The sequence below is a fragment of the Onthophagus taurus genome, chromosome 8 (genome assembly GCF_036711975.1).
Source record: "Onthophagus taurus isolate NC chromosome 8, IU_Otau_3.0, whole genome shotgun sequence".
NCBI classification, from domain to species: Eukaryota; Metazoa; Arthropoda; class Insecta; order Coleoptera; family Scarabaeidae; genus Onthophagus; species Onthophagus taurus.
In genome coordinates, this window is record NC_091973.1 from 1060831 (window position 1) to 1087450 (window position 26620).

Sequence of the window (26620 nt, forward strand, 5' to 3'; positions counted from 1 at the left end):
ATTTTTATGTTTTTCCTTAATTTTAGTTCACATTGAATGTTATTATTAGTTATTAGTTATTATTAGTTATTATTGCTCCTGAAGATGACCAAAAAGAATTAGTCGAAACCGGTAGAGCCGAAAATAAAAAATACCCTTTTGAAAAGCAAAGTTTTTTATTTACATAAAATTAATTATTATTTAATTATTACATAGAAGAAGAAACTCAAAATGTACGCTTATAGCACTGAAAAGTATGCTGATATAAAAAAAAATGTTTTTTTGGTAATTGGATTAGCTATCATATGTCAAAGTTTGATGGTAAGCTAATAAATCACCCTGTATAATTATATCTTTAAATATAAGTAAGAATAAATAATGATTCAATGGTGGTATCTGATGTCCGGACCTTTATCGTTTGAGAAACGGAGGTAAATCTTAATTGCCGTTGTATCTTTGTGGAAAAACGAAGGGGCCTTTCATGAATTTCGAAAAGGTGAAGCGTGATACGGGGGCCGAGATAAAACCGTAAAGATCCATCAATAATTCATCTTAATGACCCGGGCGCTCGCCGATGGAATTCGCAAATAAATGCAATAGTCGGCGGCGTGGAAGAACGCTCCGTTTTGAAATGCACGACCTCGTCCGAGTTAATAGTTTATACATGACCAGATGAGCGGAGCCGGCTTTCGTAACAGTATTGTTCGCGATTATCTAACGGGTCGTTATTGGATTCCCATTTTAACAAACATACAGGGTGTGCCTCGACCCGAGGTTCACGTCGCCGCGGAACCCTGGTATTTCTCTTTCCCACCTGTAAATAAGCACATTTTTTTCTTCACTGGTCACGCTTCTTTCATAACTGTACTCGACTTGATTAACCTCCTCATCTCCAGAACCTTCCATCCCACGTCGCTATGCCCATACCCAGCTGGTTCGTCTGAATAATCCATTATGAACTACTCTCTCTCACTCCCTCTCCCTCATTCATACACTAAGCATCTCAGAATTCCTACTATTTTAATTCAAATGTATAGTCGATAAATAAATTCATGCAACGTTAAGTGGTAGACAACCTTCAAAACGTTAATTTAATTTTTATTGTTTTGAATGAAGCCGCTTCAATCGTCTTTCCGGTAAGCTATTATAACCATTCATTAGGACCAAATCCATTTAAAACCATCGATTTTACATTATTAACCTTTTTTCCTTACTACCTCGTTTTGTTCTCTTCATTGTGAATTAATTTCTCTTCTTTCTGGCTTTCATTCCCATCTAATTTCTTGAGAAATGGCAGTTATTTTTATTAAAATTATTGCTGCTAGGTCAAGAATGTTGAGTCAGGTTAGTTTTGTTTACAAGGTCAATGACACCCAGATAGAAAATGTTGTAAATCTAAGGAATAAGAATTAATTGAAATTAATAAATATAGTTGGAAGAGAAATCTTTGTGGTTAATAGTGTAGAAGGTGGATTCGACAAAGATGGAATGTTGGCATGTCAAGTCAACAAGTAGCTTATCGGTGTTTGGGATATTGCAACCAATGATCCATCATTGTTACAACCATTAAAGAGAGTGGAACTACCCAAGTGGAAATTGTCGAAACGGGGCAGTGGAAATAGGAGATGCCGTCGTCTCTATTGCACTCGTAGTTTGATGCGTTTGAGCGACGTTAGCAATATGTTCGATATTCCCGAGTGGTGATATTGTGGAAAGAAATTAGTGGGGTTTGTTTTTGAAGGAATGAATAGAGGTATTAGTGGGTTGGTGAGATTAGGATAATTTAGTAGTGATATGTACGCATTGGGGCACGAGGAAATACTAATAAAATTAGCAATTCAAAGCTTTAAAAGCTCCTCTTTTAAATAAGGATCCGTTTTGGGTAAAAAACCCTTCAATTTAGGGGTAGAATATCCTGCCCTATAATTAAACGAGTCCTTCTTCAATTAGACTGTCAACTGGGGTCGATATTGCTCCACCATTGTAGATAACCGGGCGAGCGCTAGTAGGGAACTCATAAAATATTAAACAGGAATCGATAGCCATTTTGTTTAGACGGCCGTATTCGCAGTTTAATGTAGGAACTTTAATATTCATGAACGCATTTCTCAACAGGATAAAAAGTGCGCGGCGGCGAAACTAAGGGCGACATTAATAAGTCACAGGGCAAAGTTAGTGCTGAAATTTTAATGCGATGTCACCAGTAAGAACGTTCTGTGAATCTTTTACCAAGAAATGGATTTGTCATTTTTAAATAAATAATTATGATTGAATGAGTCGTAAAAAGTTGGAACGAATACCCACGCAACTCAATAACATCATTACAATGTTAGACATCACTAGTATCTAAGGAGTGCTTAAGGTTAATTGTTGTTGCGGCTTATTACTCAACCCCCTTTTAGACTGTAAGACATTAAAATCACCTGCCTCGAAACGGGGGATTTTTTCTGCAGGCAACCACCGTATTTTGGGGATGATTTAAACCCGTAATTGAAACTCCCAACTTATCCAGGAAAATATTTCCTCTAAATGAAACAAGTTTTAATATGGATGCCGCCTCCCCTCACAACTGTATTAATTAAAGACCTCGAGATCTACCTTGATTACTTTTAGCCTGCAGCACTGTCTGTTGCCCTGTCAACCATTGTCAAACTTTGATTAAACAATTCAGCGTCCGATACAATTGCTCCTTCGAAATCTCACCCCATCTCCTTCAACCCTTTTCGATTGTAACCTCTTCGATTTTCTGTCAGGGCGAAATTTCTTCCTCGGATTTTGTTTAGTCAGGCTGCTGCTTTCTCGGCGCCGTCGTAAACAACAATGTCCGAATTCAATTGGCAATATTATCACTGTTTAACGCACACCGTAAAACTCCACCTTTATCACTTCAACATTGTTGAAGCGTACGTTCGATCCGCCGTACTTTCAGTACCTTGTTAGCTACATTTTCACCTCTGCCTGTTTTTATTGATCCACCTCTCTCTCGAGATATGACTCATTCTATAACGGAAGCAATCTTGAAAACAACAATTACAATTTCGCAAAATAGATTGCATCTCGAATACACAGTCGATTTTGTGCCCCCCAGGACCCGTCTTTTTTTGCCTTTTATAGGGCAACCCCAAAACTCGGACTTGGCATGTGCCTTGTGACGCACCCCGTATTTGTCACCTCGACGATGTAAATAGAAAGAGAATTTCTCGCGCGATTGAACGCTGATTTGGCCGTTTGTTGTAGTAAATATTTAATACACAAACAGAAATGGAGTTTTTTTCCCTCGAGAGGCCACCCCCTTTTCGGTCGCGCCATTGTGGTGAAGACTTGAAAGAGAGGGGTTTCGCCCCGCTAAGAACGTCACATTAAACGAAACAAAGTAGTATCGATGGATTATAGGAGGGCGAAACTTCGGTCGATTCCCAAAAATTGTCTTCATTTTGCTGAAAAACCTCTCCTGGGGTTAGTAAATGAAAACAGTAGAAAAAGAAACCATTCGGGGTCGTTAATGAAAATAGATGGTAAATCTTGAAATGAAAATAAACACCATTAAGATCTAAAAGCATCTCGCAGATCTTATTGTTGGTGTCCTTCACCTATGAGATCTATCCCACCTTCTCAAAGAAGGCACAATGAGGGAAAGGATACAACATATTTGTAACTACTATTAATTTGCAAAAACTAGTTCAGTCTGCTTGTAAAATGTAAAACAGTTAGATTAGACAAAATAAACCGGACGGTTGTAAATGGCGATCGTAAAGCTACCCGAATAAAATAACTGTTAAAAATATTTTTCTACTCCAATTCGAGCCGGTCAGCTAGCTCCCCAGAGAGGAAGTATATTAACGAATTAAAGTGCACCGAGGTGACACATTACAAATGTAAGGGGATGTCACAGGGCGAGAGGGTAAGTTCTAGCAACGGCCGTGCGGTGGCGTTGTAACCAGGGTGATAGCCGGTCCCCAGTCGTTTGATCGGGAATATATTATGCGCTGGATTACAGATGAACCCGAGTCCCCTTGCTTTGAAAAAAAAAACACCACCCGTCACCTGAGTGACTACGCCATTTAAATTGAAGCGGGAATTTAATAAACTTTATGCTTAGCGAACTGTTAATGATCCGGCGAGCAATCAAGATTTCTAGCGTTAAGTAGAACGGAAACCACGCGTGGGATCGAACCCGTATCGAGTGTCGCCATCCTACAGGCATAGACTCGTTAGTACTAACACAAAAAATTTTGCTTTCATTTTCATTACCAAACTTTTAATCACTGTCATCTTCAATACGTACTAAACTAGATTCAAAAACTTTCCCAATAGAACACAAAAGGGCTTAATGTGATGACCTTGACTTCAAAATTTTAAGAGTGCGGAGAGATCAAACATACCCGAGGAGCTATGTTTGAGACATGTTTATTTTCATATCACCATAAGTAATAGTATAACACTAATACTATTATTGGGACACTCGAACTCCGTACTTTTATGGAAGTCTACCACTTCCATAAAAATACGATAAGTAAGCGGCTGTTAAAGCACTGCAAGTCATAAAAACAGTGTCGGGTTTTATTGATAGCTGTAAGAGAACACCAAACACATTTGAAGGATGTAACACCAGTTCTTTCTGATCTGGGTCACATCGGGGTGAATGGACCAAATAAAAAAAATGGGCTGGGAGAGTACTAAACTAAGTTTTTAAGGACTTCAATTTTTGACCACCCTGTATAAGATAGACCGATACAACTAATTATGTTCCGTTTGGCGCCAATTACGATTTAAAGTTTGTTAATATATTATAAGTAATAGATGTGGAAGGTTGTGAGAGTGAAAAATAAAGAAGATAATATCGGCGTTTCTGTAGGGAAAAGGGTGAGCAATTAAATTTAATTTCAGAGGAGAGATGTGTCTAATTAGCTACACTAGTATTCGCTGGAATTGCCCGTTCCTATGTGATTTAACCGGGGGCATTTTAAAATTATTGGGGTAGCCTCCATGAATTACAGAACTTTTTGCGAGTTTTACGAGAGAGGGGAGCTTTCTGTTTTCCCTGGTCGCGGCCGCAAACTAATTGAAAATCCGGGCATTATAGCAATTAGAATTCCGGTTTCGCGGGATAACATTTTCAGATGACACCTTTCAATTCTTCTGAATTCCCGACAAGAGGAGTTTAATTTATTTTGCATAAATTATTGCGCAGGACGGCTTCGGTCCCCCCGGGGATGCCGAACAAAAGATGTCGCCGTCTTTCAACTTTTCATACAAGATTAACTTTTAAGTAGTCATAATTATCATCACCCCTTTAATGCAAATTTCCGAGACGCCTGGCAAAGTAGGAAGTTTCGAATCTTTCGAATGTTTCTCCGTTGTCGCAAAAATAGCGGAATATTAATTAAATTTCGACGGAATTCCGAATTACTCGCGTTCGTTTAAAACGCACTTTTTTGAGCGGCGCGGCTGGAATGAGCTGAAATAAAATTAGCGTGGTTAAATGAGATCTAACTAGACGGACAAAAAATGCGAGAACCGTCTAGTTTTAAAAACAACCGCTACAAATACCAACCTTCCACATACACACAGCGAATAAAACCTTATAATTAAACTCGGCTCTTATGAAAAATGCTATTACAAAAAATTGAGAACATAACGCACTTTTATATATACGTTTACGGAGAATTTGAATCTTTCAACCCTTTGAGCGCTAGCTTTATGAATAACCAACAAGCTTTTTCTCATTTAAGTATTTATTTAAAAATTTTACTTTAAAAAAAATCGACCCCGAATTTTAGTGACGTATTCCGACCGGATTTTTAACCTTCTAAAAGAATTTAGATTTCTTCGGTAAACGTTCCGATTTGAGACCTTCGAAACGAACTCGAGAACATACCGACAGACGAATTCCAGAGTGACTCATCGTTTTATCAGAACCGTTCGAAATTTTACCATTTAATTTCCTTTAATGGTTACCCGCCACTTCAGATTTACTGAATTCATCTATTTATAACGTTCCTACCGGTTTATTTACTTAACAAACTTCTCGTATTAATTAATTATTTATTAATTTGTGCGCAATCGCTTTAACGCTTTTCTGTTGAAAAATTCTTTTACGCATGTGCAAAAATATAATTTAATTTTAATAAATTTCTACTAATAAATATGAATGATTTAAGCGATTAATATCAATAAACTATAGAGATTTCTCTCCTTTTATAAATCTAACCGGAAGAAAATATGTAGTGTCTCGTGGGAAAATACGAACTTGGAACGTATTTTTCCTTCTCTCTTTCTACTTTGTTTCCATAAATTTCTGTATACATGAATGTTCGTTATGGTTAAAGCTTATATAAATTTCTTTTTCAATTTCTAATAGTATTAAGGTTTCAACGTTATCGATTTATTCGATTAAAACGCTGTTTTAGAGGGTGGTTGGTTTGAGGGGTGCGAAAGTTGTAGATGGGCGTCTAGCATCCCCCGTGTGAATATGAATGTTTCAATTTCACAGTCTGTTGCATCCTAAAGTTTAAAAGAATACCGGGCGGCACCATAAGTGCACGTTCTCGGGGGGAGGCGGCGAGAAGGGTGGTTTTTGCGATAGGGGCGGCGTTCGTGTGCAGGGCACCTGTCGATAAACATCGGGCCTTGTCGATTTTTCCGATGTATCCGACGACGGAGGACCAAAAGTGCTCGGAACGAGCAGCAAAAATAAAACTAATGCCGTGAACGTCGAGCTGGCCCATTTAATTATCCCGAGGGTTGGTAAAACAGGGTGCCTTAATCGCCGCCAACAACAATACAGCTCGTCGGAAGCCCGAAAGAGAAGAACTAAATTTTAATTATCTACATCTGTAATAGCCCTTAAAGCTCGGAAGGCGGAAAATAATTACCAAGAAAAAATACGTAAACTATTTATTATTTTTGGTTTAAAATAGCTCCTAACAAAAAAAAAAGATTTAAAAACCTTTTCAAGCGTCTAATTTGAAAATCCCTCGAATTGAAGTGAAGATAAATAGAAACCCCATTAACTTTAGTTGGTTTTCGAGATAACTTCGCACACGCTTCCACCCCTATTCGCACCATTTCCCTATTCTATTCTAAATAACTAACAAAAGATCTCTTTGAGTAATAAAAAAGTCTTCTTTTAATGCAATTACTTTTTTATTTCTTTTAAAATATCCATTTTCTTTCAGAAATCGTATAAGCTCGCACGTAAACGACCTTGAATAATACAAATATAAAATTTTGTAATAAAGTGCTTTTGAAAAGGTAAAAAGTGCCAATTAAACCCGACGCAATTTTATCGAGATTTGACGATCGTTCGAGTAGCGTAACGGTCAATGTGGAACGATATCCGAAAAGGCTTCCTAATTAGCAAACACCCATTCGGCAAATTGAAAAGGGCGTACGAATTTAGTTTGTTCGAGTATAATGGGGTGGCCTCGTTCGATAGAGAACATATTTCCCCTTCAAAGGATTGAAATTGAAGACGCGAAACAAAGTGTCGCACGCCATTGCGGTAATGGAAGATCGCGGTTTTTCGGTTAATTCAATAAGCGATTTCGAGAAGATGCAAATGTGGTGGTGTCAAGACGCGAGGGTGTCAAGACGGTCCCGACTTCGTCTCGGCCTCCACCGTAGGGTCGTTAAGGGAGTCGGAGCGAGAACTAACCTTCTTGAGATGTCCCGTGGCTGTCCCTATGAAGACTACCGTAAAATCACCCGTGGAGGTGGCTGCGACTGCAGTCAATCTTGTGTTAAAGACCAACACTGGCACGGCGGAAATTGGTGCTTCACCTCCCAAAGGCGTGTTCACATCCAACCCACAGAAGTCCTCTGCTATCGTTTGCAGTTTCTAGAAAGAGAAGAAAACGATTAAATTAGCTAACATAGTATTATTACATAGGGTGTTCAGAAATAGTGTCACAACTGGATTCTCCGTCTCCTTCTATGAGCACTATTTCTAAACAATCGTATTCATTTAGGAAATGAGAAAATAAAATAACTAACTCCTTCCTACATCGAACGAAGTAATAGAATAAGATAATGACAATGTGTGTAAGAAAATTAATAGTTATCGACATAAGGTAGAGTTTTGTTAGGATGTTATAAATGGGCATGCGCGGGCGTATAGGTTAACCGATACCGGGGATTGCGGTTTCGGCCGGAAAGGAGATGTGTTTGAAGAAAAGCGGAGGAGGCTTAGCGGGTTGTCATTAACGGGGCCGCGGTCGTTTCTTCGGGCAAACGAGGGGCTTAACGAGGAGTAAAAGTCGAATTTGAGGTGCACCGCAGAACGCGGGGCCTTCGGAAGTGGCGATTAGCCGTAGCTTTCGGTGCAACTGTTTATTCGCCCCATGACTATGGCTATGGCCAGGCGGTCCAGATCGGTCCAGAGCGACCCAGGTGATATTAGGTGGTCGGGTACCGTTCTCCGGAGGTCGACCGGTCGAACAAATGCTCGGATTCTCACGATCCGGCGGCCCAACATCGCATTACAATATTTTAATAGATACGCTCGGTGTGACTAAGGCACGACTAGTAATTACTCTCTCTCGCTCGTTCGCGGCTCTCGTTCCAGCGAGAGAGGTCAACGGAACTGTCCGTTCGGCGTGGAGTTAATTGTCAAAACAGCCGAGCGAGGAGCTTGCTGCTCTCGGCTCGCCGAAGCGATGCCGTACCTCCTTTTTTAATCCAATCTCCGTCCACTTCGGAATCGCCCGAGCGTAATAATTGTCCGACTCTTCTAATCCTCCAATGATCATAATTATATACTAGCACAATACCGCAACTCTATACCCGTTAGATAGTACCCCAACTGCGACCTCCACCTCGACCGTGCCCACTACCCAGATGTATGACGTTCCCATCTTTGATCGCTTAAGGCTGATTATTCCACGTTTTCATCAAACGCGCATGCGCAAGCGAATATTTTTCAACTTTGTAGTTATTGAGGTTAAATTTTTTAAATTCAACACGTATGATCAAAAATGAAAAATTAAACTTGTAGAACTCAATTTCGTTGAAAACAAAATTTTGTGTAATAAAGTGATAATGGAATTTTTGATGTGACATTTCCGGATAAGAAAAACGTTTCGAAAATGAAATAAATGTAAAATGAAATGTGTTAATAAATATTAATAAATATTCTATTTAGTTGGTAATATTTCTATATCCGGTTGTATGCCGACTCTCTCCATTATAGAGATTCTCCTCGATTCAGCTCGAACGCTCGAATTCAATTTGCGGATAGAATACGTGAGAACTTGCGGAGATGGGTTGATTAATGAATTTTTAATTACTTTTTCTAGACGGTTTTAATCAAGACGTCCGAATAAAAAGCGGGGCGTCCGTGGGCCGAAACGTGAGCGAATTTATCGCTTCCCTTTTTTTCCTGGACAGGGTCGGTCGAGGTATTTAATGTAAACTAATTTATCAAAAAAGATCCGTACAAGTTTAAGCTAGTTTTTAATGTGGACTGTTCCTTTTCGAGGTAAGAGGGTAATAAATCTGAGCATTTCGTACCATAAATTCAAGGATATAAGCCGATATTAATTAAACTCGAAAAGGGAATTGAGAAGTACAAAAATCCATATTCCGGAAAAATCCAGGAAGATATTAAATCTCTCTAAGTAAAGAGAGATTGAGAAGGGAGACCACCAAGAATAAAATTAAAAGGTGAAAATTGATATAGAAAGGAATCTTAACTCTAGAACCCTTTCGTTCTGTAAATACCCAGCCTTTTCAAAAACAATGCTCGCTGTTCAAACAAAAGAATCCCTAATCAAATACCCATTCCCATTTATCACCATTTCAACCTCCCCCTCAGGTCCGTGTACGTTTTCGCTCTCTTCTAATTTTGGGCCCTTATCGATTAGAGCTTTGTACTTAGTTCCAGTGTACAATTCTGGGCGAAAGGGGAAAGTTTTAGCCCGGAATTCTTAGGTCCGGCCCTTTTATTAGGAAATTCCATTTGCACCAACAGTTTTGAGATGCTTTAACTCGCAACCCTCACCGACACTTAACCCCCCACAACCTCACAGCGCATGTCCGAACCTGTATATGCGACCCTTTTTTCGTACGGTTTTTCCAAACTAGGTCCCCGGTCCGACCGGAACTTTGTCCGCCCAGATATGAAACCTCAAGTTGAATTGGCTTGTAGGGGAGTTAATTAAACGGTCCGACAACCCCGAAAAGAACCCTTCCTGCCCTACTTGGGCTTTTCCAATGGGATTTTGGCTAACGACTATCTCTACATCTCCGCAAATTTAAATTACGCATTGCAATTACGCATAATGTAATTATTATCGAACGCGGTTGTCAATATTTCCGATAAGAAAAACCGAATTTCATTAAAACGTTATATCTCATATTAAATATTGGTGGTGACATGCTAATTATCAATATTAATTCAATATCCAATTTATTAAACAAGATTATTTTAAAACATTCTAGATATATATATATATAGAGATGTTGTAGCGTCTCGGCCGAAAGCGACCTCTATATATATGTATATATATATATATAATTATTTGTAGTAGTTGCACGTACTATGATAAAAATTTATATGATTTAGAAGAGACTTCAAGGCCGTCACGTACACGAGGTATTATTGGCAGGTCTACTAAGCGATGGGTAGAAGCTAATAGCATTGAAAGGTATTAATCGTGAGTAGATGGAAAATGCTTGCTCGTCAATTCCAAGTAAAATCGTTTTGTATGCGGATGGTGTCAGATAGGCTTGATGAAACTGGGAACGAAGTATGACGATGATTTAAAGGACAATTAAATTTTGAGAAATAAACCGATGACACAAACACGTCGGTCTGAATTAAGAGGAAAGAGGCTTAATTAATTAAATAATAAAAGTATGCAAGCAAAAAGGTTTCGGTGATATAAAGTTTTATTAAAATACATTGCGCGTTTTGCAAATTTAATATCCAGACGTTGCGCGTTTGATTTAGTGCCGTCACTCAGCTTTTTGCCGTTAAACAAGGCGAAACACGCAATAATGTCGAAATTAACTCGACGTGTTCCCCAAACTGTTTTGTTTTCGCAAAAACCCTCGCTTGGTTTTCCAGGAATTTAATGTTCAACTCTAAAACTCGAATGCAATATTAATGCGTTTCAATTTAATAAAAGGCAATATTGAATACCTTAATATGTGTTCTTGTTATGAGATTTGTAGTAAATTTGGGAATTAAATTTGATTGTTGCCCGATAGTGAGCTGTTGTGACATCAGGCTCTGAAAACGGGCTGTATTTATGGGTAGCAGCGTGCGCAAGAATGTTAAATGCTAATAATAATGCTGGCGTAGGTTAACTGAGCGCGGACCGCTCGCTGATAAAGGGGCATTAACATTTGAAACCAAAGCCGTAGTTCGCTCGACATTCGTTTAGGGGCAAGACAAAAAGAGGACCGGTCGTTTTTCAAAGAAATCGATAGATAATAAGCCGCTATTAAACCTTATCATAGGTCAGCTACATTTTATTGATCTGGTAACACGTTGTCTGTCCACAAACTACCGCTCGGAAATAATGGCGGGTTTGATGACTATTGTCACGCGGAGTGTGCGCTGTATTCGATACTAAACAGTATTTTTCCATTTCTTACTTACGACCGCGTCACTAGAGAATTTAGAAAATTGATCCGCAGAACGTAGTCAATCTAGTTCGCAAACTAGATCTGTGGTTTCGTCGCCGCAACTCTCATTATCATGGTAATAACGTTGTTATCATAGACCACAAATGTGTTATTTTTAATAGTCGTGTAGGAAGCAATTGGAACTCAACAGTTTCCTCTTTCGCAACTGAAGCATCCTTTCAATATTAAACAGGCAATAAAACCACACACTTTTTTAACACAACCTTATCTATCGACGCAGCTATATTTATACACTTTATGCTAAATTTAATGTAATTTTATGCAATCACCGCGTTTTCTTTTCTTTTTACAGAACAGTTACAAATGTTATAATAACGAATTAATAATTATAAAGAAAAATTGCCCTGATGATTGAATAAAGATTGAAACCGGTCGAGAATAAATTTTTACGATGAGATTTTTAAACTCGTTGGGACTCGCTTAAAACCTGGTTTCATTGACGTCATGCGTACTGGTAATAATCGACTTTACGGGTAGTGAAGCGGTTAATGGTGGTTGTGTTTAACTAAACATAGCGGAGGCTTTTGTTACAAAACGCGTTCCGCGTTTTATTATTTTTTTGTTTTAGATTTTTTTGGTGTGTCGTTGTAACCGAGTGCCGAAAATGATTATTGAATTACGAGCCGTTTTAGTAATGGAGCGAAATTCGTTGCGTACGGGTAATAGATTAAAAGCGCGATTTCGATATTCGTTTACGGCGTAATAATATTATCGGGAAACAATATTCCTCGGGAAACGCGGAATAAAGCGGAGCGGAACGATGGCAGATGCAGTTGAAGTTGCTGCTGAGAGCGAACAAATAACGCAATTTCTTTAATGACTCTGGCGGCTGGAGCAGCGCTCCCGGAATTCTGTACGCATACGGCATCTTTTGTTATTTATGGCGCGGGTGCATCAAAATTCACAAGTCGCCTATAATCAGCGTTTTCGGGACGGATATAAATGAATCTGGCCGGATTTCAATACACTTAAAATGTCAACCGGCACGAGCATTTCTCGCTTGTTTTATTAATGAAAATATACCGGGACGTGTTCTCGCCGTGGAGATGAATTCCAACCCTTTACCGAGGAGTGGAAATTGGGGGAGGCAATCTACCATCGCTGTGTTGAACGAGCAAAAACGGCAGCCGACGCAAATCCGACGGCTAAACAGCAAAACGTTTCACCACACCGACATGGACACCTGTATTTTTCGCTTTTTCTTTGTTGTTTTTCAAATACACGTCATTATCCATCGCTCACATTTATCAATCAATATGGGACTTGTTGACCGGAAATAACAGTAATTCTCCTACAACTATAATTTACCCAACAATTCTATCTCTAACACGATTTAATGCGATGCATATACTAGATGACTATACACTACACTAGATCATATACCAGTCCTTATGGAAATAATAGAATTTAACGGTCGACCTTGAATGTGCATATGCTATTATCCAACCAATTTCCTGGACCAATTCATATTCCTGCAGCTATGGACTTTATCGTCAATCAAAATATATTTAAGATTAACTCGGAATGAATTTTCGAAATATCTCCATTTTGGAATTTAATACTTTGAATATGAGCATATTATTATTATTATGGACATATTATTACTGGAGCAATTTCCTGGACCAATAGAGATTCATATTCGCCCCGTTGTAGATTTTATCATCAATCAAACGGGGTGTAATGGAAATCCATTTGACAATTTCGGTATGTGGAGACCGCGAGCGTGAAAAGGCTCTTAAATCAGTCGAGACGTAGAAAATATTATTACGTCATATAAAAACCGCCATAAACATGTTTTGGGAGTTGGGGTGGTTTTATTGACCGTCCTAAGTGGGTCGGGGCGATAAAAATCGTACTGTGGCATCGGGGTACATTTAAAATGTCCGTCCTGTAGAAAGCCTAGCTCGTTGTTAGGCTAGGCTTTAACGTAAAAATGCATTCCGCGATTTGAATCGAGTATAGAGCAAATTTTTTTGCGCGTAATGGTAGCCTTTGATGGTATAAAGGATTGATGCTCGTTCGGAATTTGAATATTTAAGGTATGAATCATTCTGCTCTCTCTCTTGGTTGAACAGACGATAAAATCTACCAGAGGAAGTCTCGCGAAACTTGCTAGATTTAAAAAGGAGTCGGATATATCCAAAGTGGAATATATCGAACTCCTTAAGATCTTGAATTAAACTTGATCGATTTTCGGTAGTATTTTATATGTCGAGACGTTCTAAAAATTACAATATATAATTTATTCCCGTTCTTATCCAAAGTGTAATCACACGGTCTGCGGGAAAAAACTATAAGTCACGAAAGGTGACTGATCAATAATGAATCAAGATTTTGTTTATCATTTTTTATTATACCGGTCGCCTTGATCTCGGATTTCTCAATAGCTCCATTTTTATATAATTACAGATTGACGAGGACAATACCGGGCTAAAATTGAACATATGGCCAGCGTCGGTTGCCGCGAAGGTATGCAGATGATTCCATGCTCGGATAATAGAGACCTCGCGGACAAAAAGAACGAAAATAGCGTATATCTCTGTATATAAATTATTAAATAAACAAGCAACAGACGGACGACCTTGCTATACTTAGGATGGCGTTTTATACTTTGTCCACGGAGCGATTGCATTTGAAGGTTATTTACGCAACAATGACCACGATGTCATTTACATTTCTACTTTTATGTTAATTTCAACACTCTTTATTATCTTTCTTAACGTTTCATTTTTAACATTTTGTTTTAGTTTTGAAACAATAAAGTTATCGTCTTAATCTATAGACGTAGCTGTTTCCGGCTTCAATAGAGGTAAAGGTAGAGTTGTTACAAATTGGAATTGACGTGACGCACACCGACGATGTAACGTGCCCGGAAAGAACGAAGTTAGGTGTTTTAGCCTACGCGGCGAGTGCACTCGTCCGAAATTGGCAATAAATAACGAAGTTGTTTTCAACAAGTAACGCTTTTGCCCTCACGGTAGTGATTAGTCACAATGCAATTGTATGTTGCCGGGCGAAAGACGGAAGTTTCGTTCAGTTTTCGAGGTGTCTGTTTGGTAAACTGCGCCCAATAATTCCATTTTGATTAATTATTAACCAAGTTCGTTCGCGGGATGCGGTGCGTGCACGCCTTTTTGCCAATATATACCACGTCGAGCGAAGTTTGCGAACGCAATTATTCAAAATTACGACCACTTTCCCAATGGCGGCAACCCTTGCCTCCCTATTATTCAAATGTCCGCTCTTGCTGCGCTTAATTCAGATTGAATGGTCGTCTGTACAAACTTTTAAATGTACTCTAATTATTGAAAATAGCCTGGCGCTCCTGAAATCCGACTGGCAGATTTAATTAAAAATCGATCGTTTAGATAAAGTTTCTCTTCGGGCTTTCCGCCACATGCGCCGACAGCGACGCAAACGACGCAAAGCAAAAGGGGAAGCTTCAATTCGAACTTGATTAAAAACGTAAATATCCTTCGAGAAATTTTCTTTTACATCCACCGTTGATTATTGAACTCGTCCCATAACTTGCACGACAACGTTTCATTTACGCTAACTTATCCGAGTGGAACAACATTAAAAGATTCGCCATTTATGTATGCTCAGGGGTATTTAAGATATATTTAGAGAAATCAATCACCGCTCACTAATGGAGCTATGCTAAATGGAAGTAATTCTCTCTCGGTATTCCTTAGAGAGAGTTGCAAATCCTCCAAAGATTGTAGTTTATCATTTTGTAAATCCTCCGTTGCAAAAGCGTACCAAATAAGGTGGCTTAATAATAATACAACGTATAATTTCTTATTCTTATTTTTAAAATTCCAAACATCCCTGAAACAATCTTAATAATTCTCATCGTTTTTAATTTTTAAGTTAAAAAATAGTTTTTTGCTAAATATGTCAAATTTGAAATATATAGGATTTTAATCCCCTTAGGTTGGTAATAAGCATAGTTGCTTTGATTTATTGTTCCATTACACACAATTTTGATCAACAACATTTTTTCTTATCATTTCTTATTTAAGAGATAAAATTAATAAATTTAGAAATTTTTGGATTTTGAGGTTGGTAACTAAAAATGCGAAGATTTTGGAGAGAAATCGTTTATGGATTATATTTGTATGAGCCATTATGAACAACTTTTATTAAAATAATTCTCACCCACAATTTTTAATTTTTGAGTTAATGAATTTTGAAATTTTTGGGAATTTGTTAGGTTGGTAATAATTAGGGCATGGAACTTTTGTAACAAAACGATTTTCCCCCTCCACTCGTTCTGATTAAAAGAACAGCATACTGTTCAGTGGGAAATTAAAATTTCAAGTTAGCAAAAAATTGTACTAACAAACACTGTTCCTGAAGTGATTCTAAACAAATTTTGTTAACAACATTTTTTGATTAAATCAACAATAAGGATATAACCTCAAAAATATTAATTTTTGTAGCATACTACTCAGTGGGAAATTAAAATTTCAAGTTAGAAAAAAATTGTTTTAACAAACACCGTTCCTGAAGCAATTCTTAACAAACTTTGTTAACAAAATTTTTTGATTTAATCAATAATTAAGGAGATAAACTTAAAATAATAATTTTTCCGTTTTTATACATAATTATTCTTAGATGCTTAATTAATAGAGATGTAAAATTTTTTTATTGAGATAATTGATTCAAAATCGAAATTGAAACAAATTTTATTTAAAACATTTTTTGATAGAAACAATAATTATTGAGATAATTAATTTTGATAGCATACTATTCAGAGGGAAATTAAAATTTCAAGTTAGCAAAAAATTGTACTAACAAACACTGTTCCTGAAGTAATTCTAAACAAATTTTGTTAACAACATTTTTTGATTAAATCAACAATAAGGATATAACCTCAAAAATATTAATTTTTGTAGCATACTACTCAGTGGGAAATTAAAATTTCAAGTTAGAAAAAAATTGTTTTAACAAACACCGTTCCTGAAGCAATTCTTAACAAACATTGTTAACAAAATTTTTTGATTTAATCAATAATTAAGGAGATAACCTCAAAATAATAATTTTTCCGTTTTTATACATAATTATTCTTAGATGCTTAATTAATAGAGATGTAAAATTTTTTTATTGGGATAATTGATTCAAAATCGAAATTGAAACAAATTTTATTTAAAACATTTTTTGATAGAAACAATAATTATTGAGATAATTAATTTTGATAGCATACTATTCAGAGGGAAATTCAAATTTCAAGTTAGCAAAAAATTGTATTAACGAACACTGTTCCTGAAGTAATTCTAAACAAATTTTGTTAACAAAATTTTTTGATTAAATCAACAATAAGGACAAAAATATTAATTTTTGTAGCATACTACTCAGTGGGAAATTAAAATTTCAAGTTAGAAAAAAATTGTTTTAACAAACACCGTTCCTGAAGCAATTCTTAACAAACTTTGTTAACAAAATTTTTTGATTTAATCAATAATTAAGGAGATAAACTTAAAATAATAATTTTTCCGTTTTTATACATAATTATTCTTAGATGCTTAATTAATAGAGATGTAAAATTTTTTTATTGAGATAATTGATTCAAAATCGAAATTGAAACAAATTTTATTTAAAACATTTTTTGATAGAAACAATAATTATTGAGATAATTAATTTTGATAGCATACTATTCAGAGGGAAATTAAAATTTCAAGTTAGCAAAAAATTGTGTTAACAAACACTGTTCCTGAAGTAATTCTAAACAAATTTTGTTAACAACATTTTTTGATTAAATCAACAATAAGGATATAACCTCAAAAATATTAATTTTTGTAGCATACTACTCAGTGGGAAATTAAAATTTCAAGTTAGAAAAAAATTGTTTTAACAAACACTGTTCTTGAAGCAATTCTTAACAAACATTGTTAACAAAATTTTTTGATTTAATCAATAATTAAGGAGATAACCTCAAAATAATAATTATTTATTTAATTATCGTTACAAAAGTTCCGTGCCCTAGTAATAATTATAGTTGTGGATAACGATTACAAATAATTCGCATTCATAATATTTTTTTGTTAATATTTTGTTAATCCAAAATCATCAATTTAGAAATTTAGGGATTTTTCTTATAGATTATCGTGTGGTTGGTAGTAAGCATATGGATTGTAGCTTCTCGGTCCAAATTGAATTTTTATTTTATCAAGAACAGTAGGATCATTTGTTTAAGTCCCCAGACGTAAGTTCATTGTGCATTTGTTACCGGTGGCAGGGGTGTAATCTGGTAATTAACTGTTTTGTCTTGTGAATACAGCTGTTTATCACTTAGATTGGGTCTCGCCCCTGTTGAGGTGATGGAGATTGGGAGGTGGGGAACCGTTAGATATTCGGGGCACACGTCGACGAGCGTGTCCACAAAGAAACATGTAAATTTCCGGAACCGGGCTTCGAATAAAACTTAGGGCTTTTGATGTGCGAGGGTCGGAACTCGCCGTTCGAGTTTTACGGTTTGCCCGATTTAAAAATGCGAAATATCGATCATTGTGAACCCGTTTCCGATGCGATTTTCGTTCAGAAGTGAACAGCGGTTCTTGGGTTTGCCGGACGACGAGGCAGAGTGGAAATATTAAAAACACTCCGAACGAAACGTGTAAAGCCTCTCGAAATATTAAATGTTTGCGGAACGGCTGTTGTTGACACGGGGCATATTGCGTCGTGGCGCACTTATTGAATCCCCCTATTTATATTATGAAAATCTCGGCGTTCGTCTTCGTCGGTGACCTTCAATTATAGCCGCCTTCGAAACAATGGGCGAAAGCTATCCGTGTATCGCTTTATTATTATTTTAAACATACACCGTGGACAAAGGCGTTCCGATGCGCGTGGGCCTCAAATATTGCACTCTAATTAAGCACGTTCTCGGAAAACATCCGACCTTTACCATTTCCTCATCGTCAGGACTACAATAATAAATACGTTGCAACTGCGAATTACCCGGCTATGGAATATCATTAAATCTTATTAAACATTCCGGAGCGTTTCAGAATTAATAAAAATATTTGCGGTTCTTTTACAAACTAATAGCTGTTTTATTACGTTATATTCAAGGACTACATTTTCCTTTATAATCTTACTAACTTCATTAATTAAGTCCGATACATCTATAAAACCTTATTATCTCATAAATATATTGCGAAATGAAAAGGTCAAATGTAATAAATACAGTAATTATTTAAATACGATTGCCCTAAACTTTACCGGTTGAAGAATACGGTTAAATTATTTTCAGGAAACGTCACCAGATGGGGAGCCGTTATTAATGTAAGGAGACCATCCGGAAATGGAATTGTGCGGTAGCTGGCGTTGTCACGCCGAGTCTGAACAAGACGTGGTCCCATCGATTCTGGCTCTAATGATATAAACTGCCTCCCATATATGACCAGGTACTGCACAACGTCTCGCCACTCCTTCTTCCCGGTGTGCACGTTCCTTATCGAATTCCGAAAACCTCTCATCTTTCTCGTCGCGGGTTGTCTCATACAAATCCTTTACAATCATTTTTGTTTACTTTTAATTTTAATCATTTTTGTAAAACTGATGAAATCGATCAAAGAGACATAAATATTTCACCAATTTAGTTTGATGGGATACCTCCTTGACTATGGGGAGCCGTTAAAAAGCACTTCATTAGAACTTTACGAGAACCGTATTGATTTACTTTTATTGTCAAACGCGTAAAATTTCGAAATGAAATCATTGCCCAGTTGATATATCAAACAGTAAAAACTACTGCTTATAACGGATATCCAATATTTCTCGTAAATATTAAGTTTGAAAAATTAGAATTGCACCGTTTATTTTGCGCAAAAAAAAAAGTGAAAGAGGAAACGGCGAAAATTAAAATTGAAAGGATATAAATATATAAGGTTGGTAGTCGGTATCCCCCTATTTTCTCTCCCTCTTGTAAGGGTGGTTTGCCGATACACGGAAAGTTTGACGAACATACATAACGTCGATGTTTGCAAACTTATTGAAAATTCTATGTATATTTTTCTGGTGGGCGTCGATAAGGGATTGTAGGTGTGCTATATATTTATTAGTGTCAGGTTGAAGGATAGGGTGGTTATAAAACAATACGTCTGCCAACTAATTGACGGATTATTCCCCGAGAGGGATTTTAACTAATAATTAATTAGAGACTCAAAACTTTCCCTTTGCAATTTTTTTAACAGCAAACTTCTAATTGGGCTTGAACAATGCGCTAAACAATGAACCATTCTTGAGTTCTAACCGAACAAAACTTTCGACGCAGCATTATTTTACATATATTTCTAGAAGCCCAAAACCGGCCAAGTAAATTAAACCATAATAGGATCAGGAGAAAATTGAAATTAGCCAAGGTATAAGAAAAAAAACCCTAACTAACGCAATTTGCCTTACACTCGCCTTGTATAAGCTCTACCTCCCCATTTAATTCTACGGCCGAATTTACTATGTCACGTCAAACGGGACCTTCATGCATAAAATTAATCCTCTTATAAAACACTCTTTCTCCCAACATGTTTCACTGCATCCCCATCTAAACAGCTAACAAACAACGCACTTGCTTTCTTACTTGCTAATAGGATTTCTAGGGGGCGTTTTCTACCCAAGTATAACTATTTCTTAGAAACTCTACGACTACTAATTTTAAACAAAGAAACGTCTTAAAATGTATTATAAATGCACAATGTTATCTTTCAAATGTCTATCTAAGAAACTGTTCATCTAGCAAACTTGAAATTTTGTATAATTTAATATATACAGGGTGATTCACATAAGAACCGACACAGAGCATTAAGCTACATTAAGCTAGAACAACCAAATTTGGTATACGTTATGAGTGTACCAAGGGTATTAATTGGTAGCAAATTGAACTTAATTGAGGCATTAAGGGCTTTATTAAGGGTGATGGTACCCTAAATTTTGCCATTTTTTTTTTAACCTTTTGGCGGATTTAATAATTTACTACTTCATTTCATGTGGAATTTAATTCTAAAACTTTTCTTACTCGTATTATTTTTTAAAAAACCTTGTCGTTTTCATAAAAAACTTAAATAACTAAAGACACGTATTTCGTAATGTTACTGAAAATAAGAGAAAATTTAGTAGTCGGCTATGAAATTGTATTTCTAGTTATTTCTCTGACGATTAGTTATTCTCCATCTTTTCTCCATCACCTTTCATTCTTGAGTTATGATCGATTTTAACACCAAAAGTACCCAATTTTGACATTTTGGGGATTTTCTCTTTATCACTAGAAAATTATTATGCCTAAACTAAATTTGTTTATGGATAATGTTTTTTTAGTTCATAATAAACAATTTATTTCTAAAAAACTTTTCTCATCACCTTTCATCCTTGAGTTATGATCAATTTTAATACCAAAAGTACTCAATTTTAATATTTCGATGATTTTGTCTTTTTATCATTAGAAAATCATTATAACTAAACCAAATCTGTTTATGAGTAATGTCTTTTTAGTTCATAATAAACAATTTATTTGAAATATACTTTTCTCCATCACCTTTAATTTTTGAATTATGATCTATTTTAATACCAAAAGTACTCAATTTTAATATTTTGGTGATTTTTTCTTTATCACTAGAAAATCATTATGCCTAAACTAAATTTGTTTATGGATAATGTTTTTTTAGTTCATAATAAACAATTTATTTCTAAAAAACTTTTCTCATCACCTTTCATCCTTGAGTTATGATCAATTTTAATACCAAAAGTGCTCAATTTTGATATTTCGATGATTTTCTCTTTTTATCATTAGAAAATCATTATAACTAAACCAAATCTGTTTATGAGTAATGTCCTTTTAGTTCATAATAAACAATTTATTTCAAATAAACTTTTCTCCATCACCTTTAATTTTTGAGTTATGATCTATTTTAATACCAAAAGTACTCAATTTTAACATTTTAGTGATTTTTTCTTTATCACTAGAAAATCATTATACCTAAACTAAATTTGTTTATGGATGATGTTTTTTTAGTTCATAATAAACAATTTATTTCTAAAAAACTTTTCTCCATTACCTTTCATCCTTGAGTTATGATCAATTTTAATACCAAAAGTACTCAATTATGATATTTCGATGATTTTCTCTTTTTATCATTAGAAAATCATTATAACTAAACCAAATCTGTTTATGAGTAATGTCCTTTTAGTTCATAATAAACAATTTATTTCAAATAAACTTTTCTCCATCACCTTTAATTTTTGAGTTATGATCTATTTTAATACCAAAAGTACTCAATTTTAACATTTTGGTGATTTTTTCTTTATCACTAGAAAATCATTATACCTAAACTAAATTTGTTTATGGATGATGTTTTTTTAGTTCATAATAAACAATTTATTTCTAAAAAACTTTTCTCCATTACCTTTCATCCTTGAGTTATGATCAATTTTAATACCAAAAGTACTCAATTATGATATTTCGATGATTTTCTCTTTTTATCATTAGAAAATCATTATAACTAAACCAAATCTGTTTATGAGTAATGTCCTTTAGTTCATAATAAACAATTTATTTCAAATAAACTTTTCTATATCACCTTTAATTTTTGAGTTATGATCTATTTTAATACCAAAAGTACTCAATTTTAACATTTTGGTGATTTTTTCTTTATCACTAGAAAATCATTATACCTAAACTAAATTTGTTTATGGATGATGTTTTTTTAGTTCATAATAAACAATTTATTTCTAAAAAACTTTTCTCATCACCTTTCATCCTTGAGTTATGATCAATTTTAATACCAAAAGTGCTCAGTTTTGATATTTCGATGATTTTCTCTTTTTATCATTAGAAAATCATTATAACTAAACCAAATCTGTTTATGAGTAATGTCCTTTTAGTTCATAATAAACAATTTATTTCAAATAAACTTTTCTCCATCACCTTTAATTTTTGAGTTATGATCTATTTTAATACCAAAAGTACTCAATTTTAACATTTTGGTGATTTTTTCTTTATCACTAGAAAATCATTATACCTAAACTAAATTTGTTTATGGATGATGTTTTTTTAGTTCATAATAAACAATTTATTTCTAAAAAACTTTTCGTCATCACCTTTCATTCTTGAGTTATGGTCAATTTCAAAACCAAAAGTACTTAATTTTGACATTTCGGGGATTTTCTCTTTATCACTAGAAAATTATTATGCCTAAACTAAATTGGTTTATGGATGATGTCTTTTTAGCTCATAATAAACAGTTTATTCCTCAAATTACGTACAATTTCACAGCCGACTACTGAATTTTCGATGATTTTAAGTAGCATTAACAAGATACGCGTCTTTAGTTTTTTGAGTTTTTTATGAAAACGACAATGTTTTTTAAAAAATAGTAAGAGTAAAAAAAGTTTTTGAATTAAATTCCACATGAAATGAGGTAATAATGTATTAAATCCACAAAAAGGTTAAAAAAATCTGCCAAAATTTAGAGAACCATCACCCTTAATCAACCCTTTGAAATGCCTCAATTGGTCTGAACTTGCTACCAATTAATATCCTCGGTACACTCATATCAAATCACCCTGTATATATGTGTGTTGGTGATATACCAGATAGATCGGAAGTGGCGACCATCGTAAAAATATATTAGATCAGGATGAATATAATATATAGACAAAATTTAAGAAACGTAGGTGTAATAGACCGAAAAAGAAGATGGGCGTTTTTGACTTTTTGGCGAACACTGTATATTTATACAGTGTTACAGAATAATGAGTGTCATGGTTATAAAAAGCGTGGTATAAAAATAAGATATAAGCAATGAATGAAGTTGAATGAAAACTATTTTGACTTGAAAACATTTGGCTGGGATAAAACGATTTAAAAAGTTGGCACTCTTTCATAGCGTCTCGGTGCTTAAAAATGGGACAACAAGAATGTGGTTGTTTTTGTTCTTTTTAATCATTGATGGGTGGAAGTGTATAAAAAGGAGCCCAAGGGGAAATAAAAAGGGATAAAATTACCATAAATTATGCAAAGATTAAACGGGTTCGTCGAAATTTTATTAAACCTATTAGTATGCCGTATTTCTTGGCGATAATAAAAGCGGGAGTGTAAGGTCTATTTTTAAATTTTCGCGTTTTATTACCCGTTCCCCATCGATCGGCGCGTTTGGGAAGGAGCTTTAATTTAATAACCCCCTCTTCTTCCCCGCAAAAAAGTAATTACCCATTTTATTTGCGCGATCGCTCCAACTTCCTGGGCACCAGAGACGTAACTATCCCCTGACTATGCAGATTGAAAACCAATAAAGCAAAGGATACGGAGGAATCGAATGGTGCCGAGGGAGATGCTTGGGGGGATGACGGAGGGAAAGGTGTGGAAGAAAAGTGGAGACGTTATTTGGCCCATCAAAGTGCGGAATTCATTCCGCAGCAATATTGATCAAGGCGTCGGGATATTTGGAATTTTTAATGTAGTTTTAAGAGATTCCCCCACCGGAAGGACGAAGGCGCCCGCAGCATCCGGAAAGAGAACACGCCCACCGAGAACCCCTTTTGTTCCAAACACCTCCCTCGTTATACTCCGGTTTCCCTACTCGATACTGTCATTTTGCAATCAACGTGAAATTTCACCACCCGAAAAGAAGATTCGGTTACAAACACCACGTGCCAGCTCAAAAATGCTAACGCCTCGCATTTTGACAGATCGCGTGACGGTAACTAGGTGAGGTTCGGTCATTAACCGCAAATTATTAAGATTTAAAAATGATTCTTTAAGAGATGATCTAAAGAAGTTTATTTAAAGTGTTGGGAGTCTCGAAGAAATCTAAATATAACATGACATAGGGTCTTATACGTCTAATTTGAGGTATGTGTCATCGTTTGCCATTACGGGGGAGTACGGTGTTGCCAAGCGTGCGAAATTTCAAACACAAGGCTCAGTTTAGTCACTTTGAGTGTTAACTCGGTAAGCTCAAAGATTGAAGGTGTGCCAACTTTAGAATATGAAGGCAATTACATGTAAACCTCGCGTGTAGCCGTTAGATTTTCAAATTCAACTTTTAACCAGGGGGTTATTTATAAACTCGAGGGTGGGGAATTTCAAATGAACAATATATTATATTAAACTTGGTGGTAAACATTTTTGCAATTAGTCTCAATCATGAGGTATATTGTTTGGGGACTTTTTATATAGGCAATGCGGCCTCATAAATTCACCGGGTCGTTAATACAGCGCTTATTAACATAGCATTTCCATTTCGATTGGCAATCAATGCTCGGTTAACAAGAGGAATATCGAAATTCTGAGCACAGGCGCGAGCAAATCACAGATCGCGAAAGCACGGTATGATTGCAAATGAATAATCACGGTATGCTAATGCCTGTTGACAAAAACCGAAGCCGGATCGACTCGGCGAGCGCAGAAACAATAACGGACTGCCCCTTTTGGGTAATATATCCCGTTTCATGGTTTTAAACGGGAAACTAGAAGTTATAAATTCCTTTTTGGCGACAGTTGACACGCACGGTTGCTGTCAACCGACTGGACTACGTATGTTCGTTCGAAATGGGCCGGCCGTTCGACATCGATGCCTATGTACCTATGTCACGTGGTCGATTTTCCAGAAATGACATTCATTTGCCGAACAGGCTTTGCGTTTTACCAGCCTTAATTAAAAATCGATTTTCCACTATTTTTCAAAATACCCACTAACTAATCTATAACGACTATATCAAACGCTCAACCAAAATCTCAACTTTCAACTATATTATTCACTATTAATCAACTGATGATGGCTACTTATATATTCTAATACTAGACCTAGAACTAGAAACATTCGGATTTAGCCGTTTTGAAAAACGTATGGCTAAACCCGAATGGTTCTAGTTCTAATACTAGACCTAGAACTAGAAACATTCGGGTTTAGCCGTTTTGAAAAACGTTTGGCTAAACCCGAATGGTTCTAGTTCTAACACTAGACCGATTTTCCACTATTTTTCAAAATACCCACTAATTAATCTAAAACGACTATATCAAACGTTCAACCAAAATCTCAACTTTCAACTATATTATTCACTATTAATCAACTGATGATGGCTATATACCCTAATACTAGACCTAGAACTAGAAACATTCGGATTTAGCCGTCTTGAAAAACGTATGGCTAAACCCGAATGGTTCTAGTTCTAATACTAGACCTAGAACTAGAAACATTCGGGTTTAGCCGTTTTGAAAAACGTTTGGCTAAACCCGAATGGTTCTAGTTCTAACACTAGACCGATTTTCCACTATTTTTCAAAATACCCACTAACTAATCTATAACGACTATATCAAACGCTCGACCAAAATCTCAACTTTCAACTATATTATTCACTATTAATCAACTAATGATGGCTATATACCCTAATACTAGACCTAGAACTAGAAACATTCGGATTTAGCCGTCTTGAAAAACGTATGGCTAAACCCGAATGGTTCTGGTTCTAATACTAGACCTAGAACTAGAAACATTCGGGTTTAGCCGTTTTGAAAAACGTTTGGCTAAACCCGAATGGTTCTAGTTCTAACACTAGACCGATTTTCCACTATTTTTCAAAATACCCACTAACTAATCTATAACGACTATATCAAACGCTCAACCAAAATCTTAACTTTCAACTATATTATTCACTATTAATCAACTGATGATGGCTATATATCCTAATACTAGACCTAGAACTAGAAACATTCGGATTTGGCCGTCTTGATAAACGTATGGCTTAACCCGAATGGTTCTAGTTCTAATACTAGACCTAGAACTAGAAACATTCGGGTTTAGCTGTTTTGAAAAACGTATGGCTAAACCCGAATGGTTCTAGTTCTAACACCAGACCTAGAACTAGAAACATTCGGGTTTAGCCGTTTTGAAAAACGTTTGGCTAAACCCGAATGGTTCTGGTTCTAATACTAGACCTAGAACTAGAAACATTCGGGTTTAGCCGTTTTGAAAAACGTTTGGCTAAACCC

General features: G+C 35.8%; 1 protein-coding gene across 1 annotated transcript in view; it reads right to left on the reverse strand.

Moving 5' to 3' along the window:
- The window catches only part of LOC111414542 (plexin A), a 109781-nt gene that overhangs the window by 55620 nt on the left and 27541 nt on the right, over window positions 1–26620 (reverse strand). The window contains exon 3 of the mRNA XM_023045915.2: window positions 7637–7819. Within this exon, the coding sequence (XP_022901683.1) occupies window positions 7637–7819 (183 nt within the window). The remainder of the gene's footprint in view (window positions 1–7636; window positions 7820–26620) is intronic.